The sequence below is a fragment of the Urocitellus parryii genome, chromosome 8 (genome assembly GCF_045843805.1).
Source record: "Urocitellus parryii isolate mUroPar1 chromosome 8, mUroPar1.hap1, whole genome shotgun sequence".
Taxonomy (NCBI): domain Eukaryota; kingdom Metazoa; phylum Chordata; class Mammalia; order Rodentia; family Sciuridae; genus Urocitellus; species Urocitellus parryii.
The window spans coordinates 11,655,266-11,673,444 of record NC_135538.1 but is presented as its reverse complement, the minus strand read 5'-3'; the positions used below and the strand labels follow the sequence as shown (position 1 = coordinate 11,673,444).

The following is an 18,179-nucleotide window of genomic DNA, read 5'->3' as shown; positions in this document are numbered from 1 at the left end:
CCATGGCAGGAGGTGAAAGGGAGGGCGTGACCCACCCCCCAGAGCCTGTTGTACAGTGACATTAATCTGGTCACCGGAGCCCCTCATTAGGCCCCATCTCCCAGCACTGACCCTGGGGACAGTGCTGTGCTGGTGGCATCCTTGCTGGCATCCCGCCTGCATCCTAATCCCAGGGAAGTCTGACCCGACTCTTCAACACGAGTTCTGGGGGACACGGTCGCATCCTAACAACTAGGAACCTTGATCTCTCAAAAAGTGTAACCCCAGAAGAAAAAACAAATGTTCTCTCATCTTGTCTTGGTACAGAAGTCAGTCGATCGCCTCAATTTCTCTTGTAACTTCTGCCCCCAGGATGCAGGAGGCATTCTCAGACTTTTGACCAGAATCCTTGAGACTGTCCTCAGGAGGCACATCCCTGGCTGCTGCTGTGGCAGAGAGCCCTCCCTTCCCTACAGCTGCACACCACCTGGGCTCTCTGGGTTCTGCTGGCAGCCCCTTGGTGGTGTCCAAGGCCTGGGAAAAACTTTCATGCCAATCTCTTGCTACCTAGTTGAGTAGGGAGGAGGCAGCCAGCAAGATGGGATCCTGGGCTGGCCACAATCAGGTGGCCCAAACATGAAAGCAGCCCACAGTTCCAGGCTGCAGGTGGGATGTTGGCAGGGAGACCACTGCAGCCAAGGCCCTCCCGGGCTTCCCCACGCCACGCTTCCCAGGGAGCTCCCCCGTGCCTGTCAGTTAGCCTTGGAGTGGACTGATGCTTCTTATCTGGCAGGGAGGTAGACAGCAGAGCCTGCACTCCTGCACATCCCCCCGCTAGACTAGATTGAAAGTGATGTCACTGTATAACTTTGAATTCGAGATTACGTGCTGTGTGGGTGAGACGACCTTAACTTTAACATTTCTTGATGTTTCTATTTTAAAGTCGGTACCCAGGATGTTAGTGCAACACAGGTTTTGCCCTTTAATTGTAAAGGATTTGAGGTTGCCAGCTACTTGGTGACAGTGGCACTAACGGGGTGGGTACTGACGCATTGTTCAAGAGGAAACTGAATTACGAGGTGTGTCATACCTAAAGCCTCGTGTTTCCCCCTCGGTTGTCTATATGGAAGTGCAGGGCTCATTTTTCCTGCCTGCCTACCTGCCTGCCTGTCATCCATCTCTACAAAGTAATTGTTTATTAAATGAGAAAGATGGGTGGGCCTGGGCTCATTGTGGCACCTGATCTAGCACCTGGTGGGTGCTCAGTGCCTAGCTCTGGTGGGAGAATCGATAAATCCAACAGGTGGGTCCACATGGGAGCTAATCCCATAACCCAGGACACTGCCGCCATGCTCAGTCAGCTACCAAATAGACGCTTTCGTTGGCCACATTAAATGTTATTAGGTTTTCCAAATTGCAGGACTTCACCCCAAACTTAATTTCCACAAGGAATAAGATGAGAAAGACAAAGGGTGTATCTAACAGAGAGAAATAGTTCTCTTGAGTTTACAGTTTGGTTTTCTCTTCTTTTAAATTGATTTACAGTTGTATATAAATAAATTTATGTTTATATAAATAGGGGTTTCTGGACCCTGGAACTTCATGATGCCGACCGAGTGTGGGGAGGGCAGGAAGCAGATGCTTCACGTTATCCCCAAGGAATGAAGAGCTCTGGGAACACGTCACAGTATATGCATCCTGATGAGAAGGCTCTGCCAGGTGGAAGCCGGTTTTTTTGTAGGATATATTTACTCCTGTTAGCAGCCCATGCTCAGGATGTGGGTGGAATGTAAGTGGGGCTATGTAGGCATCTCTCTCCAGGACAGGATGCCTGTTTAAATCAGCTTTGCAAGTAAGCATTCGGATCTTACCAGCTTACACCCTTTTTATAGCTAATCTTCCCTCCTTCCAGAATGTACTTTTTCCTTATTTATTTCTCCTCTAGAAAGAACACTCAGGCCTGCTCCTTTTGCAGGTTCTGGTGAAGTTTAGACTCTGGGGAACTGGGTCGGCAGCCATGGGCACTGTGGAGTTTGCCTCTCCCTGTGCCTCGTCAGTCTCCAGGACAGCTCTGGCACATTGCTGGTCACCACAGGGCCTCTGCAGATGCCTCTGTGGAGTTTGGGTGGTGGACTGTTCTGAAATTTTCTGTCTTGGAGATATCAGAAATTGTCCGGAGCTGCCTCTTGGGTCCCAGGAGTTGGTTCCCGAGGCCATCCTGCCCAGGCTCGTGCCTCAGAGGAGCCCAGCAGAGCTCCCTGAAGCTGGGGGCAATGAAGATGTTGGGGAGCCTCCTGGACTGTAGCTCAGCCTTTGTCCTAGGTGTGCTGGGTTCTGACGGGAAGGGTCTCAAATCTGTTCCCAGGTAAATGCCCCACCTTTTCTCCTGCTTGCTTGAAGCATGCGGTTTCAGAACCTGAACGAGTCTCTCTCTGTAAGAAACAGTGGCTCAGGGAGTTTCCTACATTTTAGTTTCAAAGTTTTGTGCCTAAACTCGATGAATGACTCAGAACTTGCCTGGCACCTGCTGTGACATCTCCCGTGCTATTTTCACCAGCGTCCATCTGGCACTGCAGGCTCCCAAGCTCCTTGTGCCCTCGCCATGCCTGACTCTTCATGGGACTCGAGGTCTCGCTCCCCTGGGTATCTCCAGCCTTTGGTGCCTGCTGGTGACATAGTGGGTGCCACAGCAATCTCCATCAGGAACGCATGCGTGTGTGGACTGCGCCATGGTTCCTGGGCTTGGTGAGCTCTTTGGAAATGCCAAGCTCCTTGTTTGTAAGGTAAAGGCAGCCACATTGCAAGTCTGGTTCCATAACCTAGGTGACGTGGTTCCGCACCGGCTGGTGTGACAGTCTCCTGCTTTCCTCAGATTCCCTGTGGAGACAGGTCGCTCCTTCAAGGGCCCTACCCCTTTGCCGTAGTGTTTCCAGGTTCTCTCCAGGCATCTCCCTCAATACCTCTCTTTTCTGTGTCACTTAATAGGTGACAAAGAGGAGACCCATGGCGTCCGCCTCCTCAAACTCTCTGCCTCCACTCACTTTCTTGTTATTACTCTAGCCTGTGTCCATTTGGATCCTGTCCCTGTCCCTGCAGCATTTCTGTGACTTTCCGATCTGTCCGTCTGCAAGGTCTTGCCGTCCCAGGCTGCCTCCCCTCCCTGCCCCAATCTCTGCTGCAGCCACACTCAAGCTTCTGGTCCTGCCTGCTCTCTGCTGTCCATCTTCACCCAGCTGTGTCCACTCCTAGAGCCCCTGTCCCCTGTCTTAAAGTCATCTTCCCCTTTAAGACAGATCCCCCAGATTTAAAGATTTCATTCGGGAGTCCCCTCTTGGTGATGTCTTCTAAGGCCCAGGGAGGAGGACTCTCTTGCCCAGCATCCCCGCTCGTCCCTGTTCAGACTGCTCATGTCATCTGTGTTGCTCTGTCATGCTCATAACCCTGCCCGTCCTGCCTCTGCCAGCCACCTCTCCCAGAAGCAGACTTGGAAACTGTCTTACTTTTGTGTCCCCAGCACCTGCCTCCGTGCCTAGAAAAGCAGGTAGTGCTCAAGAAGTGTGGCTTGAATGGATGGATGGACAGAAAGATGCGTTTGTGCTGAACCCACGGGAAGGAGGACTGTTTTCCTCCCGGGAAGGGTCTAGTTGGTCTCCCAGGAGAGCATGGTGACTGCAGTAGAGGCACGCTGGCTGGTCACTTTGGAGAGCCTGGGTTACCTGCTTCAGTCTGCTCGCCAGAGCGTGGGTATGGCATTGAGGCCAGGACCGCTCAGCCTTTGTGATGAGCTCTGCCTTATCTAGACTAACTTAGCTCTACCCTAACCTCACTCCAGTGTGACTTGGATTATCTGGTCTTTTCATGGGTGGGATCAGGGTATTGGAAGAGGCAAAGGGAAGAAGAAATTAGAGCTGCAGAACTGTGTAGCTCATTAAGATGCGTTCTGGACACGCCCACCCTATCTTATAAGTAAGTGCCTGTAGAGTGGTCGGTAGTGTCAGTGCGGGTAGGGTAGTATCATCCCTACCCATCTGTTGTCCACCTCCTAGGGCTCTCAGGGCTTCTTAAGGTCTTCCAGAGACCACACTGCCTGCCTCAGGCATGCTGGACCGTTTCTTTGCAAGTTTGCCCATGTCTTTTGGGCTCCAGCAACTGGTTGGCTTCCTGCTTAGCTGCCTGGAATCAGAAGCCTTCCGATTTCCCCTAGGTGATGGGAGTGCCTGACAAATGCCAGCACTGAAGGAAAGCCTCTGCTGTGTTGTGTAGAGGCAGGTCTTTCCATCTCTGTTGAATTCGTTAACTAGAACAGTGGAGAGGTCGGTGTGTGTAGCTGTAGCCTGGGAAGCCGTGTGCTCTACCTACTGCTAATTATCCCTTTACCTTTCCTCTAGAAGTTAACAGGATATGGTCTAATATTTTCAATTTAGGGTGAAATCATGGTTGATGCCTAAAAAAAATTATTCTTTCAGGTGAGCAAGAAATGGATTGCAATGTGTCTGTGATATTACACTATTAGTTTTCTAAGAGATTTCTGGTAATTTTGCCCTCTCTTAGCCAAAAATAGAGGCATATCAACAGAGTTCACTCATGTTGGATTCTTTATCCAAATAAACTGTGTAAGATCAGAGCTTGGTGAAATGCAGTTTGCACAGCAACAGGAAGGAGTGACAAGGGCCGTAAGTCATTATTTTGATGGGGCACCTTTGACCAAAACAAGCAGAAGATGCTGCTTCCTCCGTGAGAGCCCAGCTGTGTTCCAGAGGGCCAGCTGTGTGCGTGCGCAGACCTCAGGGTTGTGAAGGACTGCTGCCAGCGTCCCTCTAGGTTGCGGGCAGTGTTCTTTCCCTGAGCCAGTCTACTCTGTCTGGCTGCAGGTGGCCAAAGTCATGTATGTCTTTGTCACTTTCCCCTGCAGATTTCAGCAATGTTCCTGACATCCCCACGGGTCTGAAGAGGAGTCAGACCGATGGCACCCTGGACCAGGCGTCGCACAGGGAGAAGATGGAGCAGACGTTCAGGGTAAGCTGCCCCAATCACAAACCGAGAGCCAGGCAGGCCGGGGTGAACCTCTACCTGAGAAGGGAAAAGGGGAGGTAGACTCATCCTGTCCCTGGTACAAACTTATTTTTCCCCTTAAAGAATATATTTTCTTTTTACAAATGGGAGCCATTATCTTTAAGCAGAACTTTGGCATGATATTGAAGGGAGCAGCGAACGGTACCATTCCTACATTATGATGGTTTTGCTTAGCTATTTTGACAAGGAAGTCCTAAACTCAGGTGTTCCGAAAGCCATGTTAAATTACTATTCTGTTCCTTTCTACATCCCCCCCCACCCCCCTCATCTCCGCCCTGCCCACCGTGGTGGGAGGGTCAAAGGTAAGCCATTTTTGGAATGCTTTCGTGTTATTGTTTTGATTAAAAACTACATAAAATGAAATGTGTCATTGTCACCATTTTCAAGCATACACTTCAGTGGCCTTCAGCATATTCAGTTTTACAACATCTTCATCATCCATCTTTTAATCCACACAGAAACTCTGCCCAAGAACGAGTCGTTCGCCATCCTCTCTTACCCTAGCTCCTTGGTAACCTCTGTCAGACCTTCTCTCATTTGCCCATTCTAGGTACCTCCTAGATGAGTGGGATGATGTGTGTCCTTTTTCCTGATACTGATTTCACTGCATCTGAGTTCACCATGTTTTAGCCTGTGTCAGATTTTCATTCCTATGAAGACTGAATGGTATCCCACTGCCTGTAGAGCTCACACTTTGTTTGCCCACTCATCTGTTGATAGGTGCCTGGGCTGGTGCTCTCATTTGGTTATCGGTGAGCGAGGCTGTGACGAATGGTGGTGCATAAATGTCTGCTGAAATGCTTGTCTTCCATTGTTTCACTTGTACACCTAGAAGTGGGAATTGCTGGATTGGAGGCCTTTCTGCTGAGCTCTGAGGAATAGCCCCACTAGTCCTCACAGCGCTGCCCCCTCTTATACCCCACCAGCCACTTACCAGGGGTCCAGTTTATTCAATGTCCCCAGTGGCTCTTGTTACAGTCCCTTCTTTTCCTGCAGGTTTAACTGTTTGTAGTTGGCTACTTTCAAAAGGGGTCTGACATGATGTATCTGAACATCCAGTCTCGATTTTGAAATTATAACTGTTTTGTGTTAGTTGCTTTTCTCTTAAGTACGAAATATGAATGGAGGAAATATGAGCAGCAATAGGTATGCTAGTCGGCTTCGCATCACTGACCAAAATACCTGACCAGAACGATTTAGGAGGAGGAAAAGTTTATTTTGGCTCACAGATTCAGTTGTGTAGACCAAGGTGAGGCAGAACATCGTGGGGAAGGGTGTGGTGGGAGAGACCCGCCACACCATTCATGGTGGCCAGGAAGCAGAGAGAGGGAGGGAAAGGGGGCTGGCCACAGGGAAGGTGACCCTTCCATCCCACGCCCCCCAGTGACCCACCTCCTCCAGCCACGCCCCACCTGCCTGCAGTTACCTCCAGTCAGTCCACTCAAACTAGAGTGAACCGCCTCACCTCTGAACACTCCTGCATCAACATCTAAACCATAACAGCAGGAATTTAAGTAAAAGCTGAAGTGGGACTGCATGCCCTTCGGATTTAGACCAGCTCCAGGAGCCAGCCCCTGGGTGGCAGTCTCCATGGCTGAGCCATGTGGCACGCCCTTTGTGGATAATGATGTCCACTATGAAGGGCACATCTGGTGAGAGCCTGCACCTTCAGAGTGGTCACTCCCTGGTGTCCAGCCTCCCACTCCTCTCTTCCCTTCCCCTTTCCTCCATTCCCTGCCTGCCTCCTGCCATAGCTCTCTGCCCTTCCCTGCCAATTCCTCAGGGTCTGCTCATGGCCCCAGGATGCAATTTCTTCTCCTAAACTGAAGTCCATCAGCATTTTTAGTATTATTCCTGTTCTATCTCTGGTGGGTTATTTGCTTTTAGAAACCAATATTATAGCAAATATTTATCAATATTTTTTTATGAAGCCGTTGCTCCTAGAGCATGAAATAGATAAATTTCTTTGCCTTATTATTATTTTTTTTAAGAAAGCAAACATTCCTGAAACACTCATGAAGTGAGGTGCTCTATTTAAAGCAAGTATGCCCAGGAGGCACGGGCACAGCATGGCAGCTGGGGGAAATCACTTAGCGCCATCAAGGATAATGATTTTCTCTCTGTGATAATCTGCTTGAGTTACACATTGAAGTTCTTAAGAAGGAAATTAATTCCCCACCCCAAATTTGTTGTATTTTAAGATTCAATAAAATAGATATGTGGAAAGTTAGCATGTTAAGGCTATTTCCAACTATTCAATGACAGTGGCTGCGGAAGATATAGCAGTTATAAAGTCAACCTGAGAGCATCAGTTAGGAATTTAGAAGAGCAGTGAAAGCTGTGGTCAGGTTGGAATTGGGGTGATCTGAGCTCTCATCTCCATTGTTACTCATGGTGAAGGGAGAGTGCAAATACATGCATTCATGCATACCTTTATACCTACCAAAGAACACAGGAGAGAGAACCTATTGAAGGAGAGTATCAGTTAACTATCCCCTATCCAGAATTCCAGACACCAAAAGAATTTGGATTTCAGACTATTTTCAAATTTTAAATATTTGCACTATATGTTTGAGGCATCTTGGGGGCTGGGACCCAATTCTAAACGTGAAATTCTTCTGTTTCATATGCACCTTATACACAGCTGCTGGAGGTGATTTTATGCCGTGTTTTTAGGGTGCTTATGTTTTGACTGCACCCCCCCCCCCATGAAGTCATTTGTGTGATTTTCCATTCGGGGTATCATGTCGTGCACAAAACGTTTTGGATTTTGTAGCATACTGGATGTTAGATTTTTGGATTGGGGACACTCAGCCTGTGTGAATAGGTTAATCATTTGCTGCAAAATTCCTCTCAAGTGTATGGTAATCACCTTCCTGAATTTTCAAATATTAACATACTTAGGGAAATGCTGAGTGGTTGATGTGTTCTTTGTTTCTTAGGGAAAAAGAATCAAATGGCACCAATAATAATAATTGAGATGGATATAAATGAAAAGTATGTTTCAAATTTAATGATAAATTATGTTCTTCTACACCTTCCTAACCTCCTAGGAACACTGTTGTGTCTGAAAGCAGTCCTCTTCTGTTTAACACGGTGGCTGGGAGTGTCTTGACGCCCAGTGTGGGGGAGCAGATCCTCAGGATGCCCCCAGGCACTGTCCTCGATAAGGTGCCCGCAGGACAGGGTCGCTCTGAAGGAGAAGTCCTGCCCCTGCTCCTGGTTCTTCTCAGGGTCATTAACTTCTTTTCAGATTAGACTCTGGTTGAACCTGGGCCATTTGGGATATTTTACTAACAAGTATTCTAGACTCGATAATAAGGAATAATTTCCATTGAAAATCAAACGAAGCCTGGCTTGATGAAGCACAGCTGTAACCAGGGCTTTTGACAGCCCGGCAATTTCTGCAAATGGTTCATAATTGATTGCCTTCTCTCTCCTTAAGGGTGCCTATTACTGTCACCGCTCTTTGTGTGACCCTGTCAGCCTCTCCTGGGTGGGGGATCCCCCCCCCAGTATTGTTAGCAATTAGCATATGCTATTGTAATAGTTGGGAGTTTGAAAGGAATAAACAACTTTTCTGCAGGCGAGGGGGTTGAAAGAGTTTGGGGTTTGTCGTGGGAATTCAAGGTGTGCGAAGCAGTCCCCCCACGGACTTGGCACTGGCTCTGAAGACGTAGCACTTGGTGGTTCTGCCGTCTCCACGTCTGCCATAACCTGGTGCCTCTCCAGGCAGGCAGGCAGGCAGGCAGGCAGGCTCACAGTGTGGGGCGGGCATCTAGAGGAAGAGGGTGAGCCTTCCCCACTCACTGCTTTGGCTGCTTTGGAGGAAGAGGGCGGTGGTGCTAGGATGTCCTCGTGGATGTGACTGGGAGGAACAGTTGGGGATTTTTTTCGTTTCATTGCCTGGGGATGAGAGCGGGAGAGGACGTGGCTGACACGTCCCCTGCAGCCGACTTGGATGTGATCCTTTCTCTCGGAGGGAGCAGTTCCCTCTGAACTTCTCTCTTTTAGGTGCAGCATGTAAGTAAAGGAGGGTGTGGGTTTTCTTGGGTGTAGATTCTGATCCAATTGTGGGCATGCTTAAATGATTTTCTTCGTTGAAAGTTGATTTGACTCGAAAAATGTCTCAGGCTATTATGTAGATGAGAAGATACTGTTTTCCTTCCACAAGGTATTCCGGCAGTCATCTCTGAGCTCTCTCGATGGCGGAGGGTACGAGAACTTTCTTTGTACACGAGTTCTGTGGCATGGTCAACTTTTCCCCTTCTCATTCTTAGGTCTTTGAATTGATCTCAGGAATTGTTTTGTCAGAGACAGATTATCAGAAAAGACTAGGAACATATTTACTCTGTATAATGTGTTTGAAAAGAGAGAAAGGAAGAATTCACTGGTAGCAAATAATTTTCTGCTTGTAAAATCTGGGAGCATAGCCCACACTTGCACTGGGCTTAATGCTGTGAAAGAAAATCCGCAAAGATAAAGCCCGTTTTCTACAAGGTAAGCAGAGTTTTTCATTTAGTTCTTCCCGATTAAATAATTTTGCAGCTTTTTAGAAGAATTTTATGTAATCACCTCATGTAGCTTTGGCAGTGATTATTTTTGCAGTTTGTAGGCGTTGTGTTGATAGAACAGAGCATTGAGAATCTGGAGATATACAGCATGACAACCGTGTGTTGTGCTCTTTGCAAGTTAATCATGTTTAAGTTATATTTTGTCCTGTTTATTTTTTCAAGGTAGAAGAAAAGAATGCACACTAATGGTTAGGTTTTTTGTACACAGTGTGAACATAACTGGCATTTAATATTTAACTCCTGCCCACCCACTTAGCCCAACCTTTTCAGGCTTTTACATGAATTACTTGGAAGGGCTTGCATATATAAGAAGCTAAAAGAATAGGAAAAGATTATTGGACTACATCGTTAGTTTTCCAGCACTTCCATGTATGTACCTTTCTTTGAGTTTCCTGCATTATTTCATGGTTTTCTGGGGTGTAAGATGTTTCTTGTTAAAAAGGCAAACTAAAAATATAATTTATTTATAAACGGTAGTCTTTCTATATGACTGTCCATTGATAGATATGAATAGTTTTAAGAAACTAAAGATGATGATATTAATCTATTTCTGAATTCCAGTTATTGGATCTAATTCCTATTTCAATGGATGGGGAGAGCGTTCTCTGAGCAAATGCTTTGCTCCTGAAAGATGACTTGGGGTGTGATGCCCTCTGGTAGCGTGACCATCTTGCTTGATGATGTAATCCCAGGCAGTCTTTCTTTGCAGGCAGTAGTGTTTTGGGGAGGTCTCGAGTCTGGTTGGAAACCTGAATTTGTCTGCCTGGATTTACCACTGTGTGACCGGGCAAGTTACCCGGCTTTTAGGTGATGAAGTTATAAGTTACCGTCTCCTGAACATCTCCATGTGCCCATTTTTTGAGTGCCTTCCCCCTGCATTCAACCAGCGGCCTCGTCACCTGGGAGATTCCGTGTCAGATAAGCATGCTAACAGGATGTCACTGACATGAATCTGACCACATGACTTAAGTGTCTTAGCTGCCACCCGGTTTTCTTGGAGTTAGTGTAAGTGGAAATCATCCTGAACTGCCTCATGAGATGGAAAGACTTGGAGGCCAGGGTCTTAGGAATGGGGTCTTTGGCTCTTTGTCATCTGTATGAGGATAAGGCCTGCTGGCTTTGTAGTGAATTTTCCTCGGGTATGGTGGCATGAACTGATGAGCTTTTCTGAAGGGTAGTTGAACATAATTGAGTAACAGCTCTGTGTGTGAGTTCTGCCTCCTCCTTCGGCCATGGAGTCCATGACTACTGAGATGCTCAGGAAGCCTGGGGGTGCTGCTGGCCCCTGGGGTCCTGCACACTCCTCCCCTTGTGGAGGAGGGTTGGGAGGACACAGTCTTGACAAGGAACAGTGTTGGGCTGAGTTTTGTACCTGGTGCACCCGTCTGCCATACTTCCTTTTGGAAGGACCTGGTGGCAGGCTCTGGACCTGCTTCAAGAGTCTGTGCCGGGTTTTCATTGGACTCTGAAGGGCATTTAATCTCATTGTAGTTAGTGGGATTTGTTTTCTCACCTTCCTACACAGGACATTAATGTCCTATTCTTCTGGGTCTGACCTTGATGTGCCAGGCAGATGCTACTCCTGTGCTGGGTATGGCAGGACGGCTGGCGTGCGGAGGGAACCAGGAGTCCCGTCCTGCTTTCTATCAAGGATCACATACACACTATGTGCACCAGGGTTGCAGATATCACTCATCTATCAAAATGCAAAAAAAAAAAAAAAAAAAAAAAAGAAAGAGAATAACCCCAAATTCCAGTGCAGGGAGCTGGGGAGGGCCTGGGAGTTAGTGAACAGGGAGCTGGAAGTGTCCGGAGGCCTGAGGACCAGAGTGCTTGAACCGGCAGCTCCTGACTTTTCTTCCTGCCTCTTTGGGGGTCCCGGTGCTCCTTCACCCCCTCCAGCTCCTGAGGCCTCTCGCTGGAGAGCAGGGTGAATGCACCCAACGTGGTGAAGTTGGAAGGATTCTGAACGGACATCCTGCGCAGGTGGCTGCTTGGAAAGCATTTGGGGAGCCGCGAGCTCATCCTGGAGAAGGAGGAATTTGATGGGAAGGCAGGGGGAAGAAGTCTTGCTCATGACTTTTCTTGCTAGTTATGTCTCTGCTCCTGCCCTGCAATGGCGCTGATTCCCTCTGCCAAGTGTGTGGACAGAAGCAAACTAAAGAAAGGGCCAGCAGGCGCCAGACACTTGGGCATTGCCACCCCTGGATGTTGCCTGATGACTGCTCGCAGTCTTAAAACTCAGACACTCAGGTGGCTTCTCAAAGTCAAGACCTGGGCTAGGGTTGGGTGGCCTCCGGGCTGTGAGTTTGCAAGTCACTGTGGAAAGGTGTGTCCTTTCTGTATTTAATGTGGAGCATGTGGTTTGGGAAGCAGAGCATCTGAAAGGCAGGGACTCGGGAGCTTGGGGGGCTGGCAGGAAGCCCAGAGCAGTGACTCTGGGGGACTGGTGCTCCTGTACCCTTCCCGGCTTTTCAGACCTCTCATTGGAGCGCGGGGTGAGGCCCTGATGCCGTGAATGTGGAAGGACTCCCAGGTCCTGCATCCCCGCCTTCCCCTCCCATCCCAGGCCCAGGGTGGGTGCCTTGACAGGACCATCTCCTCCACCGTCTCCCTCCTTTGTTCATTGCCTCCAGTGTCCCCCGTCTGCTCCAGCCCCTGCTTTCTTCGTCTTCTGCAGACTTTCCCTGTCATCCTGTTTTTCTTGGGGGTGGGGTGGGGGGAGAATCAGTTGTTCCCGAGGATCATCTTCAGATCAGAGTGAAGGAGCAGAAAACAAGGGGAGCCGGTGTGAGTCACCGAGGGGTGGGCTGGAGGATCAGGGCTTGTCAGGTGGAGCCCTGGCTCTGGAATTAAGTCGCTGTCAAGCCAGCCCAAGGCTGAAGGGATAATTACGCCCTCTCCTCCCCGTGCTGGAAGGATGACTAACAGGAAAGTGACTGGAGACTCCCCAGAGAGGAGGACACAAGCTTTGACCCCACCCAGCAGAGAAGCACAGTTCATAGACAGGGCAGTCTCACCTAATGACTCACGTGCCACATTGATTCCTGATGCAGGGTCCTCCTTGCTCTTTCCTGGGGAGTAGCAAGGACAGTAGTTTCGCTCCCGTCCTATCTGAGACCGAGAGGGATGTATTCATCCTTTCTAAGCCTGTCAAAGGTTCAGTTCAAAGAGTAGCCAGCCAGCTCCCTGTACCCAGGAGGAGTGGGGCCTCCAGACTGGGCTCTGTGACATTCCCCTTTCATGGTGGCACATCTGCATGAGCGTCAAGAGGGCTTGCATGCACATTCCCTGTGTCCTTCCTCTCCTCCACCCTTCATCGTCCAAGCCCTCGTCCGGTATTTATAATCTCTTTCCTTTCTAGACTTCCTGGGTCATAGACAGACAGTTATGGAAACTTCAGTATAATTTTGCTTTGGGGGAAAGAAGAAAGCAGGGAGTTTGATTTACTTATTTGTTTCCTACCAGGGGTTGAACCCAGAGGCACTTAGTCACTGAACCACATCCCCAGAGCTTTCCACTTTTTATTTTGAGACAAGGTCTCACTAAGTTGCTTAGGGCCTTGCTCAGTTGCTGAGGCTGACTTTGAACTTGTGATCCTCCTGCCTCTCAGCCTCCCAAGCTGCTGGGACTACAGGCATGTGCCAAAGTTTGAATTTTTCAGCCAAATCCTAATCTCAGTGTAAATTCCATTTGCATGTTCCCGTATATTCTTAGGGGGAGCCATCTGGACAGAGGGTGGACGCAGGGAGAGCACATGGGTTTTGGCCCTAAGTCTTACACTGATAATCACTTTGTGGTCCTTGGATAAACCATCACACCTCTAGTGGGTCAGCGCCTCTGCCTTGCTCTGATGCCTCTTCCTGTCTGTCTTCTGCCCAGACACCTGATCTAATGCAGTGTTTTCCTTGATGTTCGTTTTTTTTTTTTTTTTTTTTTTAATTTTTAGTTTTTAGTTTTAGGTGGACACAATATCTATATTTATGTGGTGCTGAGAGTCGAACCCAGTGCCTCAGGCATGCTGGGCGAGCGCTGTACCACTGAGCCACAACCCCAGCCCCTTGTTTTTCTTTTTAGTATTTTTATAGTTGTAGATGGACACGATACCTTTATTTTATTTATTTATTTTTATGTGGTGCTTAGCATCGAACCCAGTGCCTTACACATGCTAGGCAAGTGCTCTATCACTGAGACACAGCCCCGACCCCTTAATGTTACTTTTTGTCCTCAAAAAGAAGGAAAGCTGCTTAGAAGAAAGAAAAAAAAACTTACCCTATTAAAATAGCACTGATCATCTATTGTTCTTCATGCAGTTCACCAAAGTTGAAACCCCTGAGGTTTGTGCAGAGTTGTTTTTTTTTTTTTTTTTGTACTGGGGATTGAACTCAAGGGTGCTTAACCATCTCCAGCCCTTCTCTGTATTTTGTTTTTGAGACAAGGTCTCACTGAGTTACTTAGGGACTCACCAATTTGCTGAGGCTGGCTTTGAACTCAAGATCCTCCTGCCTCAGCCTCCGGAGCTGTTGGGAGGCTGTGCCATGTGCCTGGCTGGTGCAGGATTTTTAAGGTAATGGTAAAAGGTCAAGATACTTATCTCTCTGCTGTTTGCATTTTATCTTGTTTAGGAAATTATTTGGAGCAGACCAATATAGAATTATTTAAAAGCTATAAATGAAAGCTATGAATCTCCAAAAAAAAAATGCACTTATTCATATGTTAAAAAAAGTTGCATGCAATTCCATTGCGGTCACCAGTCTCATGACATTTGTCCACGGACTTCCCATTTAGAAATCTATGAGCTCTGGGTTCATAATTCTGACTTTGAGTAAATGTCTGAATCATCCAACCTTGGTCTTGACTTAGTATTATTGACATTGCAGAATCAATGATCAAGTACCTACAATGAGAAGCACCGTGTTTGTCTAGTCCAGTTGCATCTTGAATTTTGGTTTTTCAAGTCTAATTGGTTGGGTGGGTTTAACTATTAAGGCTTTTCTTTTTTTAATATGATAAGAGACATTGAGGGGTGTTAAGCATAAAACAACCCCTAGATGGCAAATAAATTATCAGGTTGAGACCAGAAACGATTACATCCGTGGTGGTGATTGGACATCTCCAGATTGTTGACACTAATGCAACATTATGTGCCATTGCTTTTGCATTTAAAAAGGTTTTGTTTTCTGTAACTGGTAAAAAAAAAATGATTTTAGAAAGAAAAGGGGAGCAAGATTATAAATGCTGATCCCAAACCTAAAATTTATAGACCTCCTTGGTAAAATAAGCAGCCGTCTGGTGGTCTGATGGGCTACGAGAGGGTGGTTTATACATACACCCGTCTTCGGGGGTGCTTAGGCAGTGCTGGCTCCCAGGTCTCATCCAAGGGCATCACGAGAAGCTCCTCAGCCACTCAGCCCTGTCAGTCTCTGTGGCTCCTTTTCTTTTGAGGAATAAGAGTTACAATGATAGTTAGGATCTAATTTTGGCTTGCTACTATTTGGGTACCTTGAATCTCACCTCATCTTCAGTATTGTCCAAGAGAGGGAGGGGTGGGGTCACATTATGTGTTCATTAAACTCCTCCGCTCGGCCTGCCTGGGTGGAGCACCCTTAGGCACCCTGGACCAGGCGTCCTGATCCCTTCTTGAAATAGTCTTGTGCATGTAGCAGGCCAGGGGACACCTGGAGGGTGCAGACTGAGTGAGGCTGTTTGTGTCCCCAGGCTGCTTTTGTGCCTTTGGTGACTCAGGGCAGATTCCCCACCTTTTAATAAAAAAAGTAAGTTCTGAGCAATTGTTCCGAGTCATTTGGCAATTTCCTCTAGAGTCTCGGCTGTGAGTCGACTCCTGTGGCACTGTGTTTGGAGATAGGGGTTGAGGAGGGAGAGGTCGCGGAAACACCCTGCCTGGGATGGGATCGCTCCCTGCAGGAGCGCACTGTGGTCTTTTCTCCACCTCCGATGGCTGAGGTGAAGACTGCTGGTGTGTCAGAGCCCTGCTGCTCTTGATAACCACAGAGACCAGGGCAGCAAAAAACTCTGTGTGTCACTGAAACGGAAGAAAGAAAACGCTGGAGGTAGGTGGCTCAAGTGCTCCGTTTCATCCTTTCGTTTGTTGTCACCACCTCCTCTGTTGCTTCTTCAGCGACCTGTGCATCTCTCTTCCTGCAGGACTCGCTGCCCGCCGAGTTGTTGAGTTCTCTGTTTCTTCGCTGCCACCCAAGTTCTCTAGTGTTCTTGGAAAACAGCTGTCAGATGAGGAAGCTCTGGGATGTGTAACTGCTTAGATGGTTCTGGTCTGGCATTGGCATGACTGGGAATTTCCTAGCTAGAGGCTTAGAAAACTACTAATGTGGGATGATTTGAGGAGTCCTGCATCTTTCTGCATTTCATGCCTCATCTAGCTTTGGAATATTCTAGAAACTCTTACCTTCATGGTTCACTCGATTGCAAGATCAAGGGTCATCAGAGAGGAGACCGGCCTGGCCACCCTGGCTTGGTGCTTCTAGACATCAGGAGGGAGCTGAGCTTCTCTGCTCGCCTCCCACTTGACTATGGAGGACTTGAATAGGAAGCTTTAATATGGGAGTGCTGAGTTGGAAAGACCGATTACCAAACCAGTAACCCAAGGAGGAGTTTAGGTCTCTTAGATATAAGGCTGAGGCTTTAACAAATATCCCTTTCCACTCTGTCTTGGTTGCTTTGCCTTTTCTTTTGGTTTTGCTTGAGTGTCTGTAGGTGCACACCTTTCCTAGGCCCAGTGTTGATGCTCACCTCCAGGGAAACAGGGTTTCAGTTACTTTGTATTTTTCAGAAATTTGGTCAAAATTGCAACACTACTTATTGAGAATAATGGTAGTCTTCGTTTAAATTTTATTACTTCATTTCTATTATGTAGTTAGTGTTAGATGTTAGAGATCAGTAAGTGGTGAAGTCTCAAATATATATTTCTATGGTCGACATTGCTTTTTTAAGCAATTATCATCATTTTGAGACCCTGTCAGTGAGGATGCTAAAATCATGTAACAGATTTGACTATTACGTTGCTTAAATCCAGGGGGAAAAAAGTCACCTAAAACTCTTAATTAAAGGCTCATGCAGTTTGCATCTTGCTCACGTATGGAAATAGCCCTTGGAAATACTCATGCCTTATTAAGGTTGCCAGGATATTAACATATTTTACATGCTTATGATTTTTCTTCCCCAAGCTTCTTTTCTCTTGAAACCAGATTCCAAGCATTATTTTTAGCTGAATATTAGAAATGAAGGCCTAGGCCCTTCTGGGCATGAGGGGGCTGTGTCTGGAGGCCTGGCCCTTCCTGCCTAGCCCCGTACCTTTCTTCCTAAGTGCCTGGGAGACCTCCTTGAACCATGCAACTTGAAGGAACAGCAACCAGTACAAAGTGTGGTTGTGGAAGATGGGGAGGGACGCGAAGACGTTGGCTGCCCATTCTCCTGGCTCTGTAATGGGGTGTCATGCAGTGCCAGGCAGTCTCAGTAGCTGGCCCTGTGTTTGCCAAGCATCCACCATGGCTCTGCTTCTTTGTGGAAGCAAAAAATTGTATCAATGACATTCAAATGCTCAAAAAATAATTCTTTTAAGAATTCAGTCTGTCTGCAGCAAATCCAGGCAGGGAAACCATGACTTGGTTTCTTTGGGGGACGGACACAAGGAGCATGGGCAAGCACACCCTTGTGGCCTCATGCCTTGTCTCTGGCTAGGAGTCAACCTCGGGTTGACTCTGATTTTCTCAAGCGTAATGCTATGCCAGACAGCACGTTTGTACTATGCCACTGAAAGCAGATAGAGGAGAAAGATAGGGGAATTAATCAGAAGGGAGTCATCCTCTGCTGCACTTAGCCAGGAAATAGACCTTTGCTCTTGAATTTGCTGTTGCATGAAGTGGAAGGAGCCTTGTGCCCAAAGGGCTGGGGTTTCCTGTGCACTTGTCAGTGGGCTTTAGAAAAACTGTCCCCCTTACCCCCGAGTCCTCGGGCACCTATCAGTTAAAAAGAGTGAGGTCACATTTCTGCAGTAGTTCACAGTGGTGCGATGATGGAACAAGACCCGCATATGTGAAGTGGTTTTGTAAACTGCAAGCACGCTGAGCAAGATTGCTGAGACAGCCCAGAGTGTACTCTAGGAATTTTAAATATATCATCTCACTTAAACCCACTTCCTCCACAATTCTGTTGAATAGATATTATTAGTCCCTTTTGATCTGAGGAACCTGAGAACCGGAAAAAAACAAACAAACAAAAAACCCAAAACCTATCAGGCTAGTGTGTGATGACCAGTAAGTTTTGGAGCTAGTGTTCAGACCCAGCTCTGATACTAAAGCCAAGATGTGGTTCACGCCTATCATCCCAGCTACTTTGGAGGCTGAGGCAGGAGGATCACAGTTTGAGGCCAGCCTGAGGAACTTAGCAAGACCCTGTCTCAAAATGAAATAAAAAAGTTCTGGGGCTAAAGCTCAGTAGTAGAACCCTTGTCTTCCATGAGAAGCTCTGGGTTTAATCCACTGTACAAACCAACCAACCATTTTTCCTACTATACCA

At 47.5% G+C, this 18,179-nt stretch overlaps 1 protein-coding gene across 2 annotated transcripts in view; it reads left to right on the top strand.

The window, feature by feature from the left end:
- Window positions 1-18,179, top strand: part of Tiam2 (TIAM Rac1 associated GEF 2) — a 129,061-nt gene that overhangs the window by 85,920 nt on the left and 24,962 nt on the right. For both annotated transcript variants that reach the window (XM_026393814.2, XM_026393813.2), the window contains exon 15: window positions 4,892-4,995. In XM_026393814.2, the coding sequence (XP_026249599.2) occupies window positions 4,892-4,995 (104 nt within the window). The remainder of the gene's footprint in view (window positions 1-4,891; window positions 4,996-18,179) is intronic.